General features: G+C 48.9%; 1 protein-coding gene across 3 annotated transcripts; it reads right to left on the reverse strand.

The window, feature by feature from the left end:
- Nucleotides 1-1243: 1243 nt before the first annotated feature.
- Nucleotides 1244-23794, reverse strand: CCDC134 (coiled-coil domain containing 134). 3 transcript variants are annotated; one of them, XM_053584812.1, is made up of 7 exons: nt 23709-23794; nt 22219-22337; nt 21294-21415; nt 21004-21088; nt 18094-18275; nt 17719-17790; nt 1244-8830 (listed from the first exon to the last, which is right to left on the reverse strand). In XM_053584812.1, exons 2-7 carry the CDS (start codon nt 22319-22321, stop codon nt 8705-8707), a joined length of 690 nt encoding a protein of 229 aa, XP_053440787.1. In that variant the 5' UTR covers nt 22322-22337; nt 23709-23794; the 3' UTR covers nt 1244-8704. The 3 variants fall into 3 exon arrangements, with proteins under 3 accessions (XP_053440787.1, XP_053440786.1, XP_053440788.1); XM_053584811.1 differs by lacking the exon at nt 23709-23794 and adding an exon at nt 22553-22651; XM_053584813.1 differs by lacking the exons at nt 18094-18275; nt 21004-21088; nt 23709-23794 and adding an exon at nt 22553-22673.
- Between the last annotated feature and the right edge of the window lie 342 nt (nt 23795-24136).

Here is a 24136-nt window from a genome sequence, read left to right on the forward strand (position 1 = left end):
ACTTGGCACCTGCTGTGACTACCAGCTTAATCCAATGGTCCTGCATTCCTGGCACCCCAGAACCTTAAAAACAGTGCCAGTGGCTCGCGACTAGGACACCGGCCACATACACCAGAGCTGGGGGGTTCGAATGAATCCAGCCCAGCCTGCCAAACAATGACAACTACAACCAAAAAATAGCTGGGCGTTGTGGGGGGCGCTTGTAGTCCCAGCTACTTGGGAGGCTGAGGCAAGAGAATCGGTTAAGCCCAAGAGTTGGACGTTGCTGTGAGCTATGATGCCACTGCACTCGACTGAGGGCAACACAGTGAGACTCTCTCTCAAAAGAAACAAAACCCCCCAAAAACAGAGTCAGTGCCCTGCCCACCACTGGCCTCCTAAGGTGGAACCTGGGCATGAGTATCTTGAAAAAGTTCCAGGGGGATTCGAAAGTGCTGGCACCCATGATTTCCACTCCTTCAAGCACCTCACTACCCAGTCTTGCAGCTGGTCATGTTGTAAACAAATGTGCAAACTTCTGGGAATTTATCATAAGGAATAAAATTACAAGTGCTGAAAGAAGTGCTGAAATATGCATGTACAAAAACGTTCATCATAAGGTCTTCTGTAACTGGGAAAAATTGAGAAGCCCAACAAGGGAATGAATGAATAAATTACATCCACACCATGCAATACCATGGCATCATTAAAAATTATGAACAGGGCAGTGCCTGTGGCTCAGTGAGTAGGGCGCTGGCCCCATATACTGAGGTTGGTGGGTTCGAACCCGGCCCCGGCCAAACTGTACCACCAACAAAAAAAATAGCCCAGTGCCGTGGCGAATGCCTGTAGTCCCAGCTACTCAGGAGGCTGAGGCAAGAGAATGCCTAAGCCCAACAGCTGGAGGTTGCTGTGAGCTGTGATGCCAGGGCACTCTACTGAGGGCAACAAAGTGACACTCTGTCTCTAAAAAAATAAAATAAAATAAAAATTATGAGTATAGGCCGGGCCCCATAGCTCACACCTATAATCTTAATGCTTTGGGAGGCCAAGGCAGGAAGATTGTTTGAGACCCGAAGTTCCAGACCAGCCTGACAAAAAATAGAAAACAAAAAATATAAAAATCAGCCAGGCAGTGATGGTGCTGCCTATAGTCAGAAGGAATTTGAGTTTGCAGCCACTGCACTTGAGCCCAAACCACAGAGCAAGACCCTGCCTCAAAAAAAACAAAAACAACCCCACGTAAGTATAAGTGTATATTTATTGACAAGGAAAGGTTGTACAATATCTTCATAAAAAGGAAAAGTTTTCTGCCAGTCTGTGAGAAGCCACGGTTGCTTTGTGGTCAAGACTTAACAGCACACAGGCTGGGTGAAGACAAACACATGGATCCACTGATTTGCTATGTGACCTTGGGCTCGTTAAGGAAAGGTTCTAAGCCTCACTTTAGTCATTTCTAAAATGGGGCTAAAATGGTATCACACACAGTTGTGAAAATGAGATCATTTCATTTATTTAACAATATTTATTGAACATGTCTGTAGCAGCAAACAGTTCCTGCCTTCTGAGAGCTTCCAGGCTAATAACAACAAAACCAGACATTGAACAAGCATAAAAATAAATAACAGATTATGGTACAAGCAGATAAAGGAAAAGTAATGGATGTGATGAAAACTAACAAGGAACCTGACTTTTGATGTCAGGAAGACTCTGAAGAAGTGTCAATAATATTTAAGATGATGAATCCTAAAATTATAAGGAGAGAACTGCATCTGGTATAGCCAGCAGAACAGATAACAGAGACAAAGGCCTGGAGGGCAAGAGGGGCTGCTGCCAGCCAGCACTTGGCATAAGTTCTGATATTCACTAAGTGCCAATACCAGGTAGCCCTTGTAATTGAAAAAATAAGGATCTTTGTGCTTACCTGAGGGGTGAAAAGGATGGACGGCTCAACAGCTGGTTGTCAGTTGTGATTATATAAGTGGGATCTGGGTGAATTTTACTTTTTTTTTTTTTGAGACAAAAATCTCACTATGTCACCCTCAGTAGAGTGCTGTAGCATCACAGCTCACAGCAACCTCAAACTCTTAGGCTCAAGCGACTCTTCTGCCTCAGCCTCCAGAGCAGCTGGGACCACAGGTGCCCGCCACAAAACCCGGCTATTTTTGGTTGCAGTTGTCATTATTGTTCAGCAGTCCCGGGCCGGGCTCGAACCTGCCCCCTCGAACAGGCCACCTTAGGTGTATGTGGCTGGAGCCCTACTCACTGAGCTACGGGGGCCTAGCTTACTTTCCGTTTAGCATCTCAGTATTGTTTAAATTAGTTTTTATAATAAACATGTATACCTAATGAGAAATAAAGTGTCTTATACTTTGGGAAACAAGACAAGAATGTTCTCTTCATTTTTTACACAATGGAGAGCTAGTGTAGACTAATACACCAGTTTCACCCTGAAAGAAACGGAAAACTGAACCTGGTTTAGATTTAGCACTGGTCTGGAAGGTGCCATCCTCAGCTGTACCTTTCAAGCAGCTCTCACAGGGCTCTTTACACTGGTATGCGACTGGTATAAAGCACACTGGTCTGCTAGTCTGACAGGATGCAGCAGCAACTCCCATACAACACACTTTGGCCCAATGATGGCCCCTATGCAGGCCTCAGTAACTCAGCAACCTCCTGCAGAAGGCTGCCATAAGCATCTTCACAGGTGGGGATAAAAAGTGGGCAATACCAAATTTGGTTTAGGAGGCCAGGGAGGCAGGCAAAGCACTTCCCATTCTGCAGCTGTTCCTATGTTTCTGAGTAAAACCTTCCCACAGGCTGTGGTAACCTGGCCAAGTGGCCCAAGGGAACACAAATGAAGGCTCAGTAGAAAAGGTAGAATAATGGTAGCTACACAGAACATAAACCTCACCAAATACTGGTATTTTCCATCTGGCCCTGGATCCCACTTAACTGAACATGTCTTCTAGATGGCACATTGCTTTGGCTGGGAAGACAGAGGCTGGCTCTGATGGGTGGAGAAGCATTTGACAAAGTAATTCCTCAGCACTTAGGCTCTTCATCTGAAAAGGGACTGTACTAGGTAGGTGACCATTATGTTTAGACATCTACCATGGATTGTGTACCTACTATAGGTCATAGAAGAGACCTTTACATAGGATTTCCTCCCTCCCTCCCTTCCTTTTACTTTGAGACAGAGTCTCACTTTGTTGCCTGGACTAGAATGCTGTGGCATCAGCTTAGCTCACAACATCAAATTCCTAGATTCAAGCTATCGTCCTGCCTCAGCCTCCTGAGTAGCTGGGATTATAGGCACCTGCCACAACACCCGACTAGTTTTTCTTTTTTTTTTTTTTGTTTGAGACAGAGTCTCACTATGTCACCCTTGGTAGAGTGCTGTGGCGGTACAGCTCACAGCAACCTCCAACTCTTGGGCTTAAGCGATTCTCTTACCTCAGGCTCCCAAGTAGCTGGAACTACAAGCACCTGCCACAATGCTTGGCTATTTTTTTGTTGCATTTGTCATTATTGCTTTAGCTGGCCGGGACCGGGTTCAAACCAGCCAGCCCTGGTGTATGTGACCGGCACCCTACCCACTGAGCTATGGATGCTGCCTAGTTTTTCTACTTTTTATTTTTTGAGACAGAGTCTCACTCTGTTACCCCCGATAGAGTGCCATAGTGTCACAGCAACCTCAAACTCTTGGGTTCAAGCTATTGTCTTGTCCCAGTCTCCCAAGTAGCTGGGACTACAGGCGCTTGCCACAACACCCAGCTATTTTTTTTTTTTTTTTTTTTTTTAGAGACAAGGTCTCGCTCTAGCTCAGGCTGGTCTAGAGAGCATGAGCTCAGGCAATCCACCCACCTTGGCCTCCCAGAGAGCTAGGATTACAGGAGTAAGCTAGCACGCCCAGCTAGTTTTTCTATTTTTAGCAGAGATGGGGGTCTTACTCTTGCTCAAGCTGGTGTTAAACTCCTGAGCTGAAGGATCCTCCTGCCTTGGCTTCCCAGAGTGCTAGGATTACAAGCGTGAGCCATGGTGTCTACCCTACATATGATTTTCATTTACTTTCTCTGGCACTTCCCCTTTCAGGCCTTTGCTCACAGTGCCTGTTCCCTTCTCCTTTTTCCCCCCAATTTTTCAGGATTCAGTTCAGGTATCACTTCCTCCAAGAAGCCCTCCACCTGGATTAAGCAAGAGCATGTACCTCACTGTTTGAAACACAGGACACGGGTGTTAGGGTGGGCAATAACAAGTTTGGTTTAGGATAAAGAGAAACCTAGGCAGCAATAGCTACCAGATGGTGACAGGGCAGGTGTCATTAGCTTTGACATCTTAGATGGTCAAAGAAGAAAAGAGCTTTCCAAGCTTTCCAAGAAGAAAAGAGCACAGAGAAACTGCCAAAAAACAACTTCTTTTAAACAGAGACAGATGAAGAAAGAGGAATCAGAAGAGATAAAGCGGGCTCAGATTGAGGGCACAGAACCAGGACCAGCCTGAGAGGATCATGTCTAGGAGAAGCTGTCAGCAGAGGAGGGTAGAGGAAGATGTTGGGCTGGGATGAGGAGGGAAATGGGTTTTCGACTAGGGAAGTTTTGTCCCCCAGGGGACATGTGGCAATGTGTGGAAGCATTTTTGGTTGTCATATTAGGGGATTACTCCTGGTATCTAGTGGGTAGAGTGCAGAGATGGTGCTAAATATCCTACCCAGGACAGCTCTCCTTAGACACAGTAAAGAATTATCTGGCCCAACTGTCAACAGTGGCATTGTTCAGAAACCACACCTTAAAGGATATTGGGGAGCTCCTAGATTCTCCAAAGAAGTCACAGGCCTAGAAGCTCAGCCAACAGGAACAATGTCCAGATCCACTGAAAACATCACTGTTGCAGCTGGGCGTGGTAGCTCATGCCTATAATTCTAGCATTCTGTGGGGCAGAGGCAGGAGTATCTCTTGAGCTCAGGAGTTAAAGGCCAGACTGAACAAGAACGAGACCCTGTCTCAACTAAAAATAGAAAACCTAGCCAGGCCTGATGACAGGTGCCTGTAGTCCCAGATACTTGGGAGAGGCAGGAGGCAAGAAGAGTGCTTGAGCCCAGGAATTTGAGGTTGCAGTGAGCTATGTTGATGCCACTGCATTCTAGCCTGGTCAACAGAGAGAGAGCCTAAACAACAATAACAACAACAAACTATTGCCACCACTGAGCACTCCTGGCACCAGCCAGTAGGAGTGGTAGTTCTAGTGGCTTACCACTCTACTCTGCCCATGCTACCTCCTGTACCACTGCCACCAATAACACAATGTCCATACAGAGTAGGTATATCCAGTGGAGCTATAGTCACATAACTGGTTCCCAGCTGCCAGGGGTGGCTTGACACATGAATGCCCTAGGGTGGGGGTCTGGGGGTAGGCTCTGTCTGCAGTAAGGCTCAGAAGGTGGACTTCCCAGAACAAGTGAGCATAACAACAATGGCAGGCCAGACATGGTGGCTCATGCCTGTAATCCCAGCACTCTGGGAGGCCAAGGCGGGTGGATTGCTTGAGCTCACGAGTTTGAGACCAGCCTGAGTGAGACGGTCTCTACTAAAAATAGAAAAACTGAGGCAAGGGGATCACTTGAACATGAGTTGGAGGTTGCTGTGAGCTATGATGCCATAGCACTCTACCCAGGGTGACAGCTTGAGACTCTTATCTCAAAAAAAAAAAATCACAGCAAAGGAAAAGCAAGAGAAGGCATGGAGATTGGTTCTGTTTAAGAGTACTGATTTGAGGGTAGAGGGGACAAGATCAACTAAGATAGAGAGAGGCTGAAGGTAGCAGGGGTCCTCAAACTGTGGTCTGCGGGCCACATGAGGCAGTGTAATTGTATTTGTTCCCATTTTGGTTTTTTACTTAAAAAAAAAAGATATTTGCAGTGTGCATAAGAATTTGTTCAGAGTTTTTTCTTTTAAACTGTAGTCCGGCCCTCCGACGGTCTGAGGGACAATGAACTGGACCCCTGTTTAAAAAGTTTGAGGATCCCTGGTATAGAGGAAAGAGCCCAGGAAGAAGGAAGTACCAAATGGGGCAGACAAGACAGAAAAGACTGGGACCCTCTCTTTGGTTTTGCATACAGTGGGCACTTATTAAATCTATAGGATGATTCAAGAACCATCAAAGAAGGGCACCTATCACTAAGAAGTCACTTAAATTTCAGGTACTTTCTAACTATAAATAGGCTTTTATGGCCAGGCACAATAGCTCACACCTGTAATCCTAGCACTCTGAGAGGCTGAGGCAAGTAGGCTGCTTGACCTCCGGAGTTCCAGACTAGCCCAATCAAGAGCAAGACCCTATCTCTACTAAAAATAGAAAAACTAGCCAGGCATGGTGGTGGGCTCCTATAGTCCCAGCTACTCAGGAAGCTGAGGCAGGAGGATCACTTGAGCCCAGGAATTTGAGGTTGCTGTTAGCCATGATGCCATGGCCCTCTAGCCTGGGACAACAGACTAGACACTCAACCAGCTGGGCATTCTGAGATGGGGAACCCAAGGATCTGAGAAGTGTGTGGTTCTGATGACAACAGCGATCAAGGGACAGTCTATGCTAGTCCCAAATTGCCCAGGTCTTCCCACCACTTTAGGCTGCCTCCCTCATTGCCGTGCAGTCCCCCAGCTCTACTTCAAATTATAAAAATCCTACTAATAACAGAGCCCCTATAAGTCATCCAGTAGGACTTCCAGCCAAATGCACTGTCCTGAGTTATCTTTTAACCTCCTTGCTTCCCCAGGAAAGCCAGGCTCACTGTCAAGCAGGCTTGGTTCTTAGGTTTTCCTCCAGTGAAGGGGGAAACTAAGCACCTTCCGTGCTGAGTCAGCAATCATACGCCTCTCCAGTATGAAGGACAAGAAAAGCCCAGGGTCTGGTCCTGACCCTCAGCTCTGCACCAGGACAGGTTAAACAACTGATCCAGTGAGTCTGACCCTTTCCTGTGGCATAGCCTTTTAGTTCACAAACTCTACTGTCCACCATCTCATGTGAACCTCGTAGAAATGTGACACAGCTCAGGGGGACAGGGCTGGGTATGGAGCCTAGGTTTGTTGGGTTAGTCCTGCCACCTGGCCCTGCCTCCACTGCCCACGGGGTGGCTGGTGGGAAGTTCTGATGGGAAAACTTCTCCAGGCTTCTTCCTAGCTCTCTTCCAGCTGCTTCTTACCCTCTGAGTAACTGATAGGATGCAGAATGTTCTGGGCCTTTCTATGAGGCCTCCCTAAAGCCAGGGACGCCAGCCTCAGACAAACAGGGCAGGGCTGAACAGGTTCAGATACCATCAAAATCATTTTGCCAATGAAGTCATAGCACAGGGAAAGGAAGGAAAGGGAAGGATGGGCCAGGATTGCTCAGCAAGTCTGATGGGCTAAGACTGAAGTCTTGGCTGGGTGCACGTAGCTCAACGGTTAGGGCACTGGCTACATGCTCTGGGGCTGGTGGGTTCGAACCTGGCCCCGTCCTTCTAAATTAAAAAAAAAAAAAGACTGAGGTCTTGCCTGGGCTCTGTCAGTGGAATAGGAGTGGGGTCAGGGGGTGCATCCAAGATGGTTGTGTGTCTCTGCTTCTTTAAGAGGCAGACTCTGGCTATGCAAGGTCAAAGAGGCAGAGCTAGAATTCCCACTGAAACCTCTCCCTCCTCTTTAGGGAAGAGGCTTGACTGAAGGGCACCTGCCCCCACCCAGGGCCACAGAAACCGCACCATCCACTAGGGCCTAACTGCCCCCAATAAATCTTCCCTGGCCTGGGCCACAAGTCTCTGCTTACACACCTCCTGAGATGGGGAGTTCATTGTTTGACCAACGCAGCTCAGAGTAGCCCTGCCATTATGAAGCATGGTATCCTGCAGGACTACAGTGTATCTTCCTATCGTCCCCCCACCTGCAGGTCAAGTGTCCTCCAGTACTGCCAGGGAGGACAAGTTGACTCCTCCCTGTGCCTGCTCAATGACTGTCCCCAGATACCTGAGGACAGAGATCATGTTGCTCCAAGGTCTCTTGGGCTAAACACCCTCCCAAGACACTTCCAAGTCCCTTCTTAACTTTGATCCTTTGTCAAGGGCATTGCTGAGGTGGGAACAGGAGGCCTAAGCCAAGCCCACTTACTCTACCCTGCAGGCGCCTGAGGCTTCTCCTCATGAGGCAGAGACATCCTCTAAGCTAGTTTTTACATCCCTGAGGGGCCCTGGTCCCCTCACAGCCTCCTCACCAGCTTGGATCAGCACAAAGGGTTTGCTGGCTTTTATTATATCTCTGTAGAGGGACTGGGATCTGTGCTGGGCGCTCAGTGACACAGTGGGGCCCACAGTAGGGGTGGCACCTTCACTTGTGGCTCAGGACCTGGTTTTGCCGCTTTCCCATAAAGGGTACTAGCCAGCTGGCCAGCGGTCCTGATCCACCAAGAGGGTCTGGGCCAGGATCCCCTTCTCACTCCCCTACCAGTCTCTAGAGGGTCATGTCTGCAGCACAGGGTCATATGAAGGCCCCTATGAAGAAATCCAGCCCTCTAAGGTTCAGTCCCTTCAGTCGGGGCTCAGACCTGGCTCCAGGGAGCTGACCAAATGTGGCCTCTGCATCTGGAAGGGGCTGATGCTGACCACCAGCGCCGATGCTGCTATGCCACGGCCATACCTCTGCCTCCTCTTCCTCCTCACTGGCCTTCTCCTGGCCCCCTTGAGCCCTGAGCTGCTCCAAGATTACAACTCAGACTGAGATCTTGAGATCCTCGGGCCTTTTCGAATTTCTTTACGTCTCTCCTCCTTTTTCCGGCGTTTCTCTTCTTCTCTCAGAGCCTTCTGGAAAGGGTCAGTGCTGGGAATGAACTGAGGAGAAGAAAGAGCAATCTGATTTAGTCTGCCAGCAGCAAAAAGTCTGCTCTGAGCTAGGCTACTGGTTAGGTGTGGGGACAGCAACGTTGTTTGGATACAGGCCCTATGCTAGATGTGGAGACAGTTACATGGGCTTGGGGAAAATTGAAATATAAGCAGGAGTTTGCCACACAAACAGGGTAAGGGAATAGAAGGGCATTCCAGGCAGAGGGACAGATGCTGGGGTATGAACCTTCATGGGATATGTGAGAAATAATAAAGAAATAATAAACAGGGCAGCCCTGCCATTACAAAGCTCATCCTCCTACAGGGCTGCAGCCTGTGCCTCTGTGGCCCCCACTTACAGGGCAAGTATCTTTCAACTCCTGCAGGGTGAGGGGGCAGAGGGGCTGAGACCACCGCAGACCCCAGGAATCCTTCTGAAAGGAAGAAAGCCCAGCAAGAGTCACTGACAACAGGCAGCTGCCACTTGTGAACAAGTCACGGTCTCTGGGGGAAGCAGCATATCAGAGGTCAACCGCCAGGCCTAAGCAAAAGGTGGGATGAAGAGATGGGAACGCAGGGCGAGCAGGGGTAGGTGGGGGTGAGGACTCCTGGGGGGCTTCCTCCAGCTGCAGTTGCAGGCCCCTTGCTCTCCTCCCTCTACCCCTTCCAGGCTGCCTTACCTAACCACAGCTTTAGTTGACCTCTGAGGCAAGTTACCCCTCAAACTGGTGTCTCCGTGTCTAAACTCCTGACAGTTCCCTTAGAATGTCCCAAATGCACCCCAGTTCAGCATGGTGTGATCTCCCCGAAGTCTATTCCTCTTCTGGAGTCTCCGTTCTGATGAGCAGCAGTACCCTATACACCTGTCTAGGCCAGCAGGGCAAAGCAAGGATACCCCAGCCCCGGCTGGCACAACTTCTCCCTCCACATGGAACCCATCACCAAGGCCTGGTTCAAGTCCTGTCTCTCTCAAACCTACCTACTTCTCTCTGTGTCTCTACCTCCATCACCATTTCCCCCTCTCTGCTGCATGACTGCTCTCAGAGCCTCCCAACATCCCTCCACATCCACTTTGGTCCCTCTCCAGCCATTCTCCTCCCTGCAGTAAGATTTCTTTTTCTTTTTTTTTTTTTTTAGACAGAGTGTCACTTTGTCACCCTGGGTAGAGTGCTATGGTGTCACAGCTCACAGCAACCCCAAACTCTTGGCCTCAAGCAATCCTCTTGCCTCAGCCTGGGACTTCAGGCACCTGCCACAATGCCTGGACAGTCTTTAGAGACAGGGTCTCATTCTTGCTCAGGCTGGTCTTGAACTCCTGAGCTTAGACAATCCACACCCCACCACCACCACCCCCGTTGGCCTCCCAGAGTGCTAGGATTACAGGCATGAGCCAAGGCGCCCAGCCCCCAAGTTAGATCTTTTCAAAATGCAAATCTGGTCATGTCACACTCCAGCTTCCAACTCTTCCATGATTCTACATGACTCTCAGGACAAAGTTGCACCCAGTGCATCTCCAGGCCCACCCTGCCAACTCTCCATTCCTGCCTAGCACTCCCCACCTGTTCTTGGATTCCCAGTTACCTCCCACTTCTAGCTTAGCACATGCTGTGGCCCAGCCCCCTGCCCCTTCGCCCTCCAGACCCCCTGACTCCAGCCAGGGCAGCTTCCTCAAATGGCAGCGACTGCTCTCTCCCTCATTCTATTAGTGTCACATACCAATGGTGGGAGGGTCAGGGACCATTTGTTTTCCCATGTCCCTGACCACTGGTTTGCTCCTGTTAACTTTTCTTCCCAGTGCTTTTCCCTGTGATCAGCCCCCCGGACAGCACCTCTGTGAAAGGCAGGTTGCATCAGGTGTCACTCATCACAGGCCTTAGCATGGGTGCACGTGACTTGTTAAGAGCACTCAATGTTTTGGGTTGGTTTTTTTTTTTTTTTTTTTTTGGAGACAAGTTTTACTCTGCTGCCCTGAGTCAACCTCTTGGGCTCAAGTGATCCTCCTGCCTCATAGCACTGAGAAGAAAAAGTTAACAGTAGCAAACCATTGTGGGGATGGCGGGGGGGGGGGGGTGGGGGGGGAGGACATGGGATAACAAATGGTCCCTGACCCTCCCACCATTGGTATGCGACACTAAGAGAAGAGAGAGAGAAGTTGCCGCCCTTTGAGGAGGCTGCCCTCAGCCTCCCAGGTAGATGGGAATGCAGGTGCCTGCCACAACACCTGGCTAGTTTTCCTATTTTTAGAAGAGACGGGGACCTCGCTTTGCTTAGGCTGGTCTCCAACTCCTGAGCTCAGGTGATCCACTCACCTCAGTGTGCTGGGGTCCTAGGATTACAGGCGTGAGCCACCATGCCCAGTCTCAATGTTTTTTAAAATGATTGAGCGAGCCATGTTAGTATATGGAATACAGCAGGTCCTCCAACAACTTTCACTCAGGGTTGTGCATGTCACTATAATGATGATGAAAAAGAATCGATTCTTGGCTAAGGCCAATTCTATGTGGGTTTTCTCTGGGTACTCTGGTGTCTTCCCACATCCCAAAGATGTGCATGTTAGAGTTACTGGCATGTCTACAATGTCCATTCTGAAAGTGCCTGTGACCGTGCCCTGCAATGGGATGGCATCCTGCCCAGGGTTGGTTCCCAGCTTGTGCTCTGAGCTGCTGGGAGAGGCTCTGACTGCTTGTGACCCTGACTGGAATAATTTGTTAAGTAATTAATCTTAACTTGCCTTTATTAACCTTTCTTAAATGAATATATAGTTCATATTTATTTCAGTGTTGAATGTTATATAAGAATTTTGGTATTTAGTTTTTATGACCAGAAGTATTGTATAGGAACTTAACTCCTGTTTATATCACTTAGCCTATACTAAAACTGGTTTTATTATATTAATATTGTTTCGCTTAAAGGCACAGTTTCCAAGAACCTGTGAACATTATGTGCCCCAAACTCAGGTAATTATGTTGCAAAACACACCCCTTTATTTGTTCTTAGGACAAAATGTGACAAACACTTCATCAAGGTAGACTTTAAAAACAAACTAAGAGCTCCACCTTGTGGAGTCATCTACCTACTAGGTTAGATTAAGTCAGACCCCTGGAGGATGAGAGAAATCACAGATGTGTAGTCCAGAGAGGGTAAATGATATGGCCTAGTCACACTTCTCTAGGCCCACGTAGGACTAGCCCCCACAAGCTACTATTTCCCTGTCCAGTACTTCCCCACCACACTCTGGTCCTGTCTCTGTAAGTAAATCCTGATCTATTGAAGAGGGGACCTGGGAGACCACTGCAGGCCACAGAGGACCCCACTCTGACTCTGGCTAGGCAAGAGCTGGTCAAGAGATCCCAGCCCTCCAGCCTCAGCTGACTCAGCCCAAATCTAGTTGGGCCAGAAGAGACATGCCCATTCTTTCCCCACTCCTTCCCCTATGTTGGCCTGGTAACACCTATTCATTCTTCAAGTCTAGCTTAGATGTCTCCTCCAGGAAGTCTTGCTGGCCATCCTCAATTGTACCTGACTAGCCTGGGTCAGGTCACCCTTCTGCTGGCCAATACAGCACAGAGGTCAAGAGCATGGCTTGGAAGGCTGATCACCTGAATTTGAAGCCTGGCTCCATCACTCACCTGTTCCACTGCTGCCACTGTGGTTCAACCCACTGTTGATTCCCAGACAGATAAGGACCTTCTCACCTGTGTCCCTGCTTCTACCCTGGCCCCCAACCATGTTCCACATGGCCGCCTGGTGATCTTTTAAAGTGCTAAGCCAGAGCCCCACACCTTGCTTTCCAGGTCTCTCAGAGCAAACCAAAGCCCTTGCAAAGACCTTTGAAGATCTCAGGATCTGGCCTACAACTCTGCCCTCATCTTCTCACAGTGACCCTGTGCACATAGGCTTTATGTGGCAGAGAGGGGCATAAGCTGAAGAGCAAGTCCCTTACCTTGCCCACAAATATATCCCCACAAATATACCCCCAACTCAGAGCCCCGCACTTGCTGTTCCTTTGCCTGGAAAGTTCTGTGGGAAACAGGCTCCCTCAGTTTCTTCAGATCTTTTCAGTAAGTCTGTGTCCAAGCCCCCTGAAATAGCAACTATACCCCTACCTTACTGACCATTCTTTAACATTCTCCTGCTTTTTTGCTCCACAGTCCTTGTTACCAACTACCATATTATATGTTTTTTGTTTTTTTTTGAGACAGAGTTGCACTATGTCATCCTTGGTAGAGTGCTGTGGTGTCACAGCTCACAGCAACCTCAAACTCTTGGGCTTAAGCGATACTCTTGCCTCAGCCTCCCAAGTACCTGGGACTACAGGCACCTGCCACAACAACTGGCTATTTTTTGTTGCAGTTGTCATTGTTGTTTAGCTGGCCTGGGCTGGACCCAAACCCGCCAACCTTGGTATATGTGGCTGGCGCCGTAACCACTGTGCTACAGGCACTGAGCCCATATTATGTTTTTTAATTGACTGTCTGTCTTCCCAATTAGAGTGTCACTCCCAGGAGAGCAGGACTAGACAGCTTCCCCAGGGGCTACATTCAGGAAGCTCACTAAATGCTGAGCAAACATATGTGCCACACATCTTAGCCTTTACACAACGCCTGAAAGGCCCTCCCTCAGCTGGTCCACCAGCAGCTTATTCATCCCAGAGCCTCCACCACCTACCTGCCAAGGCTGGGCCAGGCTTCCCCTCAGCAGTCCCCTAACTCATTATGCTTCCCTCCTCCATTGGGTCAGTGATCACAATGGATTGGGACTGTATTTCCCTGCTGCCTCCCCCATCAGAGTATCTGAAGAGCCAAGGACAGGGCCAGCCCCCTGGATACACAGCCTGATTACCAGCTGGCTCTAGTGATGGATGCACAGAACACTCGCCAGCATGGACAGAGTATATGAGGGGAGTTGAGCAAACCTGGGGCTGCTGCTACCAGACAGGTTCACACTGGTTATCAAAAAGTAACTGAAGTCTCAGAACTATTCCTAGCCATAGGAATAGTTCAGTGGATAGGGTGCCAGCCACATACACCAAGGCTGGCAGGTTCAAACCCAGCCTGGGCCAGCTAAACAACAATGACAAATGCAACAAAAAAACAGCCAGGTGCTGTGGCGGGCGCCTGTAGTCCCAGGTACTTGGGAGGCTGAGGCAAGAGAATCACTTAAGCCCAAGAGTTTGAGGTTGTTGTGAGCAGTGATGCCATGGCACTCTACCAAGGGAGAAATAGTGAGACTCTATCTCAAAAAAAAGAAAGTATGCTGCTGCTATGGTGTGTCCAAGTAGAGCACATTACAACAGAACTAGACTCAGTTTATCCTCGTACTCTCTGTGGCCCGTGATCTCACCCTCCTTCTGTGAGGCGTGCATGACCCGCAGAGTGAGAAGAGCCAGCATCATAGAAATAAATCTTCCCCATGGGTGACCCCTTCTTGGTAAAGACAGCCTGCCAGGGCCTTGAGATCCCCCCATGTCTTCTTGTTATGTATACCAAGAATGCAAGGCACTGACTGTTCTTGACCTGGGTGAGTCATTCCTGTCCACATGATAGGAAAACTCACAAGGCTGTGGCAATAGTGAACTATTCTGCTGTGCCTAACATTAAAGACTTCAAAGGTAGTTCCTGACAGTGACCCTGTGCACACAGTCTTTATGTGGGCACAAGCTGTTTCAATCTGATTAATATAAATTCATCTGCTTCTCCTGATGCCACAGTAGCCTCGGATGATGCTATGTAGGGTAACTGAGGCCATTTATCAGGGTTATAATTGCAGCAAACAAACTTGAAGGATTTGTGTCAGTTCTGCACGAAGGGTAGCAGCTACCCCAGTAGGACAAACTATATGCCCCTCTCTGCCACATAAAGCAAAGCCACCGGCTCAACATGGCCCTCAGTTCAGAGGTTCTCCTAAACCAGTGGTTCTCGACCTTCCAAATGCTGCTACCTTTTAATACGGTTCCTCATGTTGTGGTGACCCCCAACCATAAAATTATTTTGCTACTTTCCCAACGAAAATAATTTTATGGTTGGGGGGTCACCACAACATGAGGAACTGTATTAAAGGGTCCCAGCATTAGGAAGATTGAGAACCACTGCCTTCAACACTCACTGTAGTTCAGCTAAGTTAAAAGCTAATGGTGTTGCAGAGAAGAGTTAACATAGTCAGATGTCAGCCTACTTTCAAGGTTAGCCCTTGCCTGGTATCTGTTAACCTGCATTTCAAATGGGCTCCCATGTCCCTAACTGATAAAGAGTGGTTGCTGTGCCCAACTGTTTGTGCAAACAATATGGTTTATGCTGAATACCTGCTTTTATTCTGGGAGTTTGCAATTTTGGTACAAGTTAAACAGAAAGTGCCCACATGACCAGCTCCAATAAAATCCAGGGCATTAGGTCTCTAAAGAACTTTGCCAGTAGACCACATTGTACACATGTTGTCACTAGTTGCTGGGGGGATTAAGCATATCCTGTGTGACTCTACTGGCAGAGGATTCTAGAAGCCATGTTTGGTTTCCCCAGACTTTGTCCCCTCCACCTTTTCCCTTGGCTGCTTATATCCTTTCTCTGTAGTAAATCACAGCCATGCGTGCAACTGTATACCGAGTCCTGTGAATCCTCCGAGTGAGACATGCAACTTGGCAGTGGTTTGGGGAACACAGGTACCTGTGGCAGCAGCCTCTGCCCAGCCCCAGGGACAATGCTAAGAGACTAAGAGACTGCCATAAAGGCCAGTTAGATAATGACCTGAATTAAACACCATCACACTTGCCTTGGGTGATACCCGTTAACAGCCTAGTACATTATATTCCTACTCACTGTAGGTGGTGTGTTAGCCATCTGAAGACTACAAACTGGCAGTTCAAAGACGCCTTCCCCTCTTTGGGGCCAGACATTGTGGTTGTGAACCTGACAGTCTGGATCACTCATTTAGATGCCCATAGTGAGGCTCATTCTCTGATGAGACCAACTGGAATCAAACTGTGGATCAAGCCTACACTGTCCACGTCACTGCCATTGCCACATGAGGACTAGCACACAGCAGAGGGCTCTGTATTTCTGGTTCAACTACCTGAACCTCTGGTGAAGTGGTATGACCTGAGGGCCTGAACATTACGACCACCTGGTTGAGCAGACTGCTTGTGGGGCCCTTGCAGTGGCCCATGTGGGCAAAAATGAGAGATAATTAATATAGCAGGTCCCTAAAAATGTGGAAAAATGCCCTGGTCCCACGCATACCTGATACTTCTGAATGAAAGGTCTAAGTTAGAGTAGGAAATGATTGGAGATAAAGTGAAATTATTAGTAATGGGATGGAACACATGGATTTTGTAGCAATAATTCTGGCACTTGGACATGGAACACCTCAGATCCCAGAGATTATGGAGAATAATTAATGTTCTCTTTGTCCCCCTGAGAATCCAGCACCACCACTTGGCAAAACAATCCTAGGGTCTGCGCAAGCCTAACAGCAGCCTTAGCTGTCAATGTGGCCAGGTACTAGGTGTGTCATTATAGGAAAACTCGCAAGGATGTCTGAGTGGGTGGACTATTCTGCTGTGCCTAAAGACATCAAAGGTAGTTCTTGACAGCACAGAGGCCAGCACAAGCTGTTTCAATCTCACATAAATTCACCTGCTTCTCCTGATGCCAGAATGGCCTTGGATTATGCCATGTAGGGCAACTGAGGCTGAAGCTCCTCAGGGCTCAAACATTATTGATTTGGGTGACCCAAATCAAATGCAGCATGTGGGCTACAGAATGTCTCCCTGTGGGGGATGAGGACTGCTTGGGACCATATATTGCCCCATACTTAGTGGCAATAACAACACAGACAGGCGGGTCAGTCTTCACTCTCTTATGCAGGTGGTAGCGGGTAGCAGATTGGTACTCAGACTGAGTAGCACACTCATGGGAAAATTTGAGTTAAACCAAGTGGATTTTTGGAGCAGGCAATCTGCCCGAGCATTCCTGCATGTTCTTGCTGGGTATACCAAGAATGCAAAGCCCACTCTTTACTTGGGCCGTGTCTCAGGATTGTGTTAACAGCAAGCAACCTTGAAAGTAATGTCTACCCTCAAAGAGAGGTTTGGTTCTGTTCACTATAAAAACAGTGAAGTTCCCCAGCTCAGCAGTTCTCAACTGTGATGCAAACCCACTGCACGCACAGCATCTACCTAGACCTCTCCACGTCACCCCCATGGGAACTGCGGCAACAAGGTAAATCAACACAACTAGGTCAACAGTCTGGCTAACGCTTTTATTGTAATAAAGTCTGATATCTGACCTATGTTAGTGTCTATAACACGGTAGCAGGCTAGCTTGACCTATAAGCAGGGTAAAACCCCAGATCCCTCATAGAATGAATATCCACCCCCACCCCCCACACATACCAGGGGCCAGCCTGTGATTTGACAGACCACTTCTCCAGCCACCATGCAGCCCTTTCTTTCTTCCTTCCTGTCCTGGCTCTGACCTGCTGCCTCTGATCCTTTCTGCCCTTTACTGTATGTGTTTCCATCTTTCACCCTAAACTACAACCTCCTGCCCTTAGGGCTGCCCTCTGTGCCCTAGAATGAGTGTATGCAGGAGCACAGAATAGAAGCCCTGATTGCGCTAGAAACTCAAGGGCATGGAATAGTGTGGACTGATCTCCCCTGGCTGCACTGATGCTACCCTTAAGTGAGGTGCCCATTCTGTGTTGGGATGGGTGTGTTGACAGCCCCACAACTGCTGGAGTCCATACCCCTTAAACAGACAAGGACCAGTGACTTGCGCCAAAGGCTCTAGTGAAGTGAGTGATGGCTGCCCAAAACCATGTAAGGCCCCCAGCCCCTGTAGACTCCAGCCTCCTATGGCCCAGCAGAGACAAAGCAAACACAGACATAGGCCCCAGCAGCTCACCTCTGTGCGGTCTATTTTAAATGGGTTCTGGAAGTCAGAATCTTTCTCACTAATTCCCAGCTCCTGGGCCATCTGCAGGTGAAGAAAAGTTGGTCATCTCCTGCCTTCTTCTGCCTCCTGCTCACCAGCACATCACGCCCTCCATGCTGAGCCCCAGGCCCCAAGATGGACAGATATGGGCCAGGGATGACCCCAAAGGACCCCAGTCAGCACAGAGCCCCTTCAAATGGGGCTTCTGTGATACAAGGTGCCCTGAAGCTCAACAAAGAAAACACTACCAAGCCCTGACATTCAGGCCCAACTGAAGGCAGATGTGAGCCTCCTGGCACACCACCAGACAAAGGGCTCCTGGACCTCCTCCACCCCAGTCCTTACCAGGCCAAGGATAGGTGAGTGAGGTCCCTGGTCAAAGACACCTGTCTGGTTGCAGAAACTGATGCCCCACCGGATGAGGAGGTTCCAGTTGGAGTTGTGGTCAAAGTAGTAGTGCACAATCCTCGGGAAGCGCAGCACCACATCGCCGAAGAAGGCTGTGTTCTCCACCACGTGGGAGAAAGCTGGAGAGAGGATCCTGATGAGCGGACAGGGAATAGATGCATCGGCCAAACCCAATAAACAGGGAAGGGAACAGCACAAACTGATCACAGGCTGTTGATCATGTGCACAGTGTAAGCTAAGGGCCTTATGTCTACCAACCAGCTCACTGAACCCTTGTAACTGGGGGAAGAAGTGGCTGCTATTCTCATTTTACAGATAGGAAACTGAGACTCTAGTGAGCAGCAAATCTGAGCTGCAAACCCAGGTCTGCATGTCCAAAGGCACACCTTGCTGCTTAGATTTGTTTGCTGTGGGGATTAGAAAACTGCTTGTTATTTGCACCCACCTGCTGATTTATCACATGAGGCTTTGCTGGACTCCTCAGACCTGTGCACATGTACAGAGTGGCCTGGGGTCAACACAACCAAAGTGTCTGTGAGGAGTCCATCAGAAGGGCCGAGGAACAGGCCAGGGCTTTTCCTTAAAATTTTTTTCCATTTTATTTCATTTTAAGAGCCTTTTAAGTTCTTACTTTGAAATTATTTTAGATCCACAGAATACAACACAAAATTCCTTTTGTTTCCTCTAATGTTATCAATTCATATTACCAATGTTCAACTATCTAAACCAGGAAATTAACAGCAATATACATTTTGGTTTTTTTTTTTTTTTTTGGAGACAGAGCCTCAACCTGTCCCCCTGGGTAGAGTGCCGTAGCATCACAGCTCACAGCAACCTCCAACTCCTGGGCTCAAGTGATTCTCCTGCTTCCACCTCCCAAGTAGCTGGGACTACAGGTGCCCGCCACAAGGCCCGGCTATTTTTTGGTTGCAGCCGTCATTGTTTGGTGGGCCCAGGCTGGATTTGAACCTGCCAGCTCAGGTGTATGTGGCTGGCACCTTAGCCACCTAAGCCACAAGCACCAAGCCGTAATATAATACTATAACTAATCTACAGACCTCATATGAATTTCATAAATTTTCCCACTAATGTGCTTCTACTGGTCAACAAGTCAGTTTAGACTGAGCTCTGTTAGTGTGTTATAGGAAGACAGCCTGTTGCATGGCAAGAGTGACACCATTTTGAGGTGAAAAATGCCATGATGACTAATGTTTGACTCTGTACGACAAGGTATTAAGACAAGGTCTTAAGACAATGCTTACAACACAGATAACCCCTCACGAAGGTGGTCCATCTAACCTCCCCAGTGATCACAAGTTTCACAAAAAAGTCTGAGACATGACCAGCTACAAATGTTTTACAAAGAGCTTGCTATACAAAGGATGTTTTCTGGAGAGTAGGTGTGGAGATCACCACTTTGTGGCTGCCTGAGTGAGACACTGCTTCTCTTCCTAAGGCCCCAGCGAATGTTTTTTCCTGAGAAACTGGATTTGTCAGCCTCTTTTCTCTCAGCTCCCTCAGTCTTTGGGGGTAGGTTTGTATATACCTGCTAACCATGGAACGTGAATCCATCTAGGTGGCAATATCCCAGGTCAACATGCAGAGAAAGTGCACATACTAACCAATCCACAGCTTCAGAGGCAGCCCCTATGGGAGCCAGCCCTTCTGAGGGCCCTGTCAGCCCTCCCCAGCACTGGCCAGGCCACCCAGAGAGATGCCAGGTTGGGTCTGAGACATGTCAGGAAGGGACCCTTAGGCTTCAGAATAATCTTGAACCTCAAGGAAATCAGGAGTCAGTTTGGTTCAGAAGGAAGAGACAGTGCAAATCATTTTTCCTTTTTTATCTGGAAAATGGAGGAAACAGTGCCTTCCTCATGGCTATAATAGAGATTAGAGTTGATATTTGTAAAGTCTCCACTACTCAACATTTGAGGGCTGCTGCCATCTTCTCTCAGACAATGTAATGTAAGAAAGGTTACTGTTGGCTCAGTGCCTGTAGCGCAGTGGTTGGGATGCTTGCCACATACACCAGGGCTGGGGGTTCAACCCCAGGCTGGGCCTGCTATACAACAGTGACAACTATAACAACAACAAAAAATATAGCTAGGCATTGTGGAGGGTGCCTTCAGTCCCAGCTAGTTGGGAGGCTGAGGCAAGAGAATTGCTTAAGCCCAAGAGTTTGAGGTTGCTATGAGCTGTGACCCCATGGCATTCTACCTAAGGCAACATAGTTAGACTCTGTCTCCAAAATAAAAAAAAAAAAAAAAGAAAAGAAACGTTAATGTTATGCATAAAATGCAGTAATGGGGGCAGGATTATCATAACTGAAGAGAAATTCTTGGAGGGGGAGAAAAGACACAAACATTCCTGCATCTTATTTATATGTTATTTCTGTCTTGTATAAAAAGGGTTTAAGATATTAAAACGGTAGTAAAGAGTGCTGGTAACTGCTCCACTGGCTCAACCACTCTCATAGGCCTCAGCTTTTCTTTCTTTACATGAGAACAATTCTTGCCTTCCCACGAGAAGGGTTAGGTTAGTGACTAACTGACCCAGTCCTGGTCTCTGGAGTAGTAATGGACAGAGGCTCCTCCCAGTTCCTCTGCCCCAAGCAAAGGACAGCAGAAGGGAACACACCTGTGTCAGAGGCACAGAAATTAGATCTCAAGCCCAGAAATGCTCGAAAAACCACAGACTAAATGCCCATCCATCTGAGAGAGTCACCAGGAAGGTACCACAAGAGGGTATTTCCAAGGAGAAAAAAAAGAGTGACAAGAACTGAAGGGAAGGTACAGCTAGAGAAGATCAGGGCAGTGAAAAGGAGAGGGTGGGTTGGGAACACCATACCATCCTTCAGCTTCTCATCCTGGGGGAAGGGCCCATCAGGGAGCACATCGGCAGTAATAAGCATCGTCCGGGAGTCCTCCAGCACCTGGGAGAACCCCACCTGGTCTGAGTGGCTTTGCAGAGCCCATCATAGACTGGTCCCATCCCACTTACTTAAACCCCACTTCAACTCTCTTGTATGTACAGCTCCCCCCTCATTGAACACCAGCCCCTCAGGAAATTCCTACGCATCCATCAGTGCCCAGACTGAGGGCTAGGACTGTTGTGAACTGCCCCATGCCTGCACATACCTTAAAGAGCCCCTTGAGCATGACGTCAAGGATCTTGTACTGCTGGTGGACATCATTCAGCTGTGCCAGGTTCTTCAGTGCTGACAGCTGCTCCCGCCGCTTTATCTCAAACATCTTTTTGTCTGGGCAGCATTAAGTTAAGTGGCCAGCAACTACAGCCTGCCTGGACAATCCAGTGGTTCTCATCAGCAAGTATTTGCAAGGGCCACAGATGTCCATGGCTGAGCCCTCCCAGGAAAGAAACAAACTGAGAAGTACACAAGCCCTGCATTGCATTTCACAGACAGCTTTGCACCTAAGAGCCTGATCCCAGCGCTCCAGAGCTTGGTTCCCCCACCTTTCCTTCACTGTGGTCTTCTGCCATCTCTACATTCATGTTCCAGAATGCTGTCTACTCTACCTGGATGTCCCTCCCCTTCCCTAGGAGTTTCTACCCTTTCAAATCCCAGTTCAAAACCGACCCATTCTGGGTCCATCAGAGCCCTGATCAGAGTACAACCATCATTTGTACGGATGCTTTCCCCCCCAGCCCTGTAGACTCCTCAAATGTAGGCACTGGTCTTGACTCATCTTCATGTCCATAAGGCCTGACCCATAGGAGGTGGCCCAGTCTACCAGGGAGGACATAAGCCAGTAACCCAGAATTCCTGAGTCTCTGCCCAGACTCTTGGCCACAAGGTGCTGGCATGGGTGCAGTTCTCACCAAATCTCTGTAGCCTTAGAAATGTGCCTTATCATCTCCATTTAACATATGTGGAAACTGAGGCTCAGGAAAGAACTAACATGTTCAAGGTATGGCTTGAAAACCTTCCTTTTCTCTCCTTTTCCCACCAGCTGGGCCTGTCCATTCTTTGAATCTCTCGGGAGTTCTGGGTAGAGACTTCACAGACCCCTCAGAGATGGTAACCCTAACCCCAAAGGATACAGATCTCCAGCTGTGGGTCCAGGGAGCTCCTTAGGGTGCCTGTGGCCCCTGTCCTAGATAGCAGCAGGACAAAGAGAAAGGCCAGGAAGTGAAGAAAGTCCATATCCAAGATCCTGGAGCTAGAGGAGTAATGGATAGAAAAGGAGTGAGACCTAGAGTTTGGGGTTACATACACAGAGTGCAGGTGAACTGCCACTTCCCCTGGCATGGCCTAACCTTCAAATACCAAGAACCCAGCTTTGGGAAGCCCTGAAGCCAAGCCCCTAGCCCAGGGCCTGTGACCCGCAGACAAGCAATAAAGACCCATAGAATAGTAGGATGGAGGGGGCAGCACCTGTGGCTCAAAGAGTAGGGCACTGGCCCCATATACCAGGGGTGGTGGGTTCAAGCCCAGCCCAAGCCAAAACTGCAAAAAAAAGAAAAATAGGATAGTAGGAGGGAAGAAGGAAGAAATATGTTAGCAACACAGGGGTGCTCTAAGCACAAGGGTCAGTGGCCAGAGCTCTGAGCTAGAGGTAGGCCCCTACCCCTGACTGTGGGACCTTTGACAAATTGCCCAGTCTGAGTCTCAGGGAGGGAGGCCTGCTGCAGGGAGGGAGGCCTGGGTGAGGCACCGAACCTGGGGACAGAGGGGTAGCCACCATCCTGGCCTGCCTGGAAGATCAAGGAAGCCCAAGCAGGCAGGGTGTGGGTGAAACTTTTGGGGTTTCCTCCTTCCCTGACTTCAAGCTATCCTCCCTTCTCAATCTCCTAAAATGTTGGGATTACGGATGTAAGCAGCTGTGCCTGGTTGACATTTTTTTTTGAAACAGAGTCTCGCTTTGTTGCCTTTGGTAGTGTGCCCTGGTGTCATAGCTCACAGCAGCCTCTAACTCTCAGGCTCGAATGATTCTCTTGCCTCAGCCTCCTGAGTAGGTTACAGGCACCTGCCACAACACACAGCTATTTTTAGAGACGAGGTCTCACTCTTGTTCAGGTTGGTCTTGAACGTATGAGCTCAGGCAATCGCCGGCCTCCGCCTCCCAGAGTGCTAGGATTATAGGCATGAGCCACCATGCCAGGGCCCATGGCTGACTTTTATTGATGTGTCTGAATTGTTCCATGTAACCAGGAATTTCTCATGCTTTCTATAAGAGGCATATATTCCCCTGCTCAAGGTACTAGTTTTCTTGTTTACATTCCTTACAATATTGTATGCTCAGAACCTTATACATACTCTTCTTGGGTCTAAATAAATCAATATTGTGCATGCTCAGAACCTTACACATACTCTTCTTGGGTCTAATTAAATTCAGGTAGGTGGTGGCGGGCCTAGGTTGTAGCCCCCGAGTTTTCGCGGCTTCCAAGAGGAAAGCGCGAGTCTTTTCAAGGAAGAGAAACGTTCTCATCCACGAAACTTCCTCCCCTCACCCTCCAGCAGGCTGGAGACCTTTGGTCCCCACAAACCCGTCCCCAGGTGCCTGCAGTCCCGCACGCCCGCCACCACCTACCTGGGGTGGGAAGGGGTAGACCCGCCGGCCGTCGGAAAAACACTCAACCCCGGAGCTTCGGACGAGCACCACCACACTGACTGCCGAGGGCCACTCCGCCAACTCCTCGCTCCCGGCCAATAAGCGCGGGCCGCGACCGCCTAGTTCGCACTTCACTTCCGGCCCCGCCCCGTCCCGCCCACTTGGTGCTGCGGCTCCAGCCGTGTCACTCCCTGTGAGTTGGGCGGGAGGTAGTTTAGTAAGTCTATGGTGCAGTCTGTTCCCAACTTCCCTGGCGCGTGGGCTGACCCGACGACCTTACGCGCGCCCTCCTCAAAACTGTTTCGTCATCTATGACCGCGTTTTTTGAACTTGTTACCAAGACCACTTTAGTCGGTCGTGACTAGCACTTTTTCCCCCCCTTTAAGGACCTAGCAGAGCCTGCTGTG

Source organism: Nycticebus coucang, chromosome 3, assembly GCF_027406575.1.
Source record: "Nycticebus coucang isolate mNycCou1 chromosome 3, mNycCou1.pri, whole genome shotgun sequence".
NCBI lineage: Eukaryota > Metazoa > Chordata > Mammalia > Primates > Lorisidae > Nycticebus > Nycticebus coucang.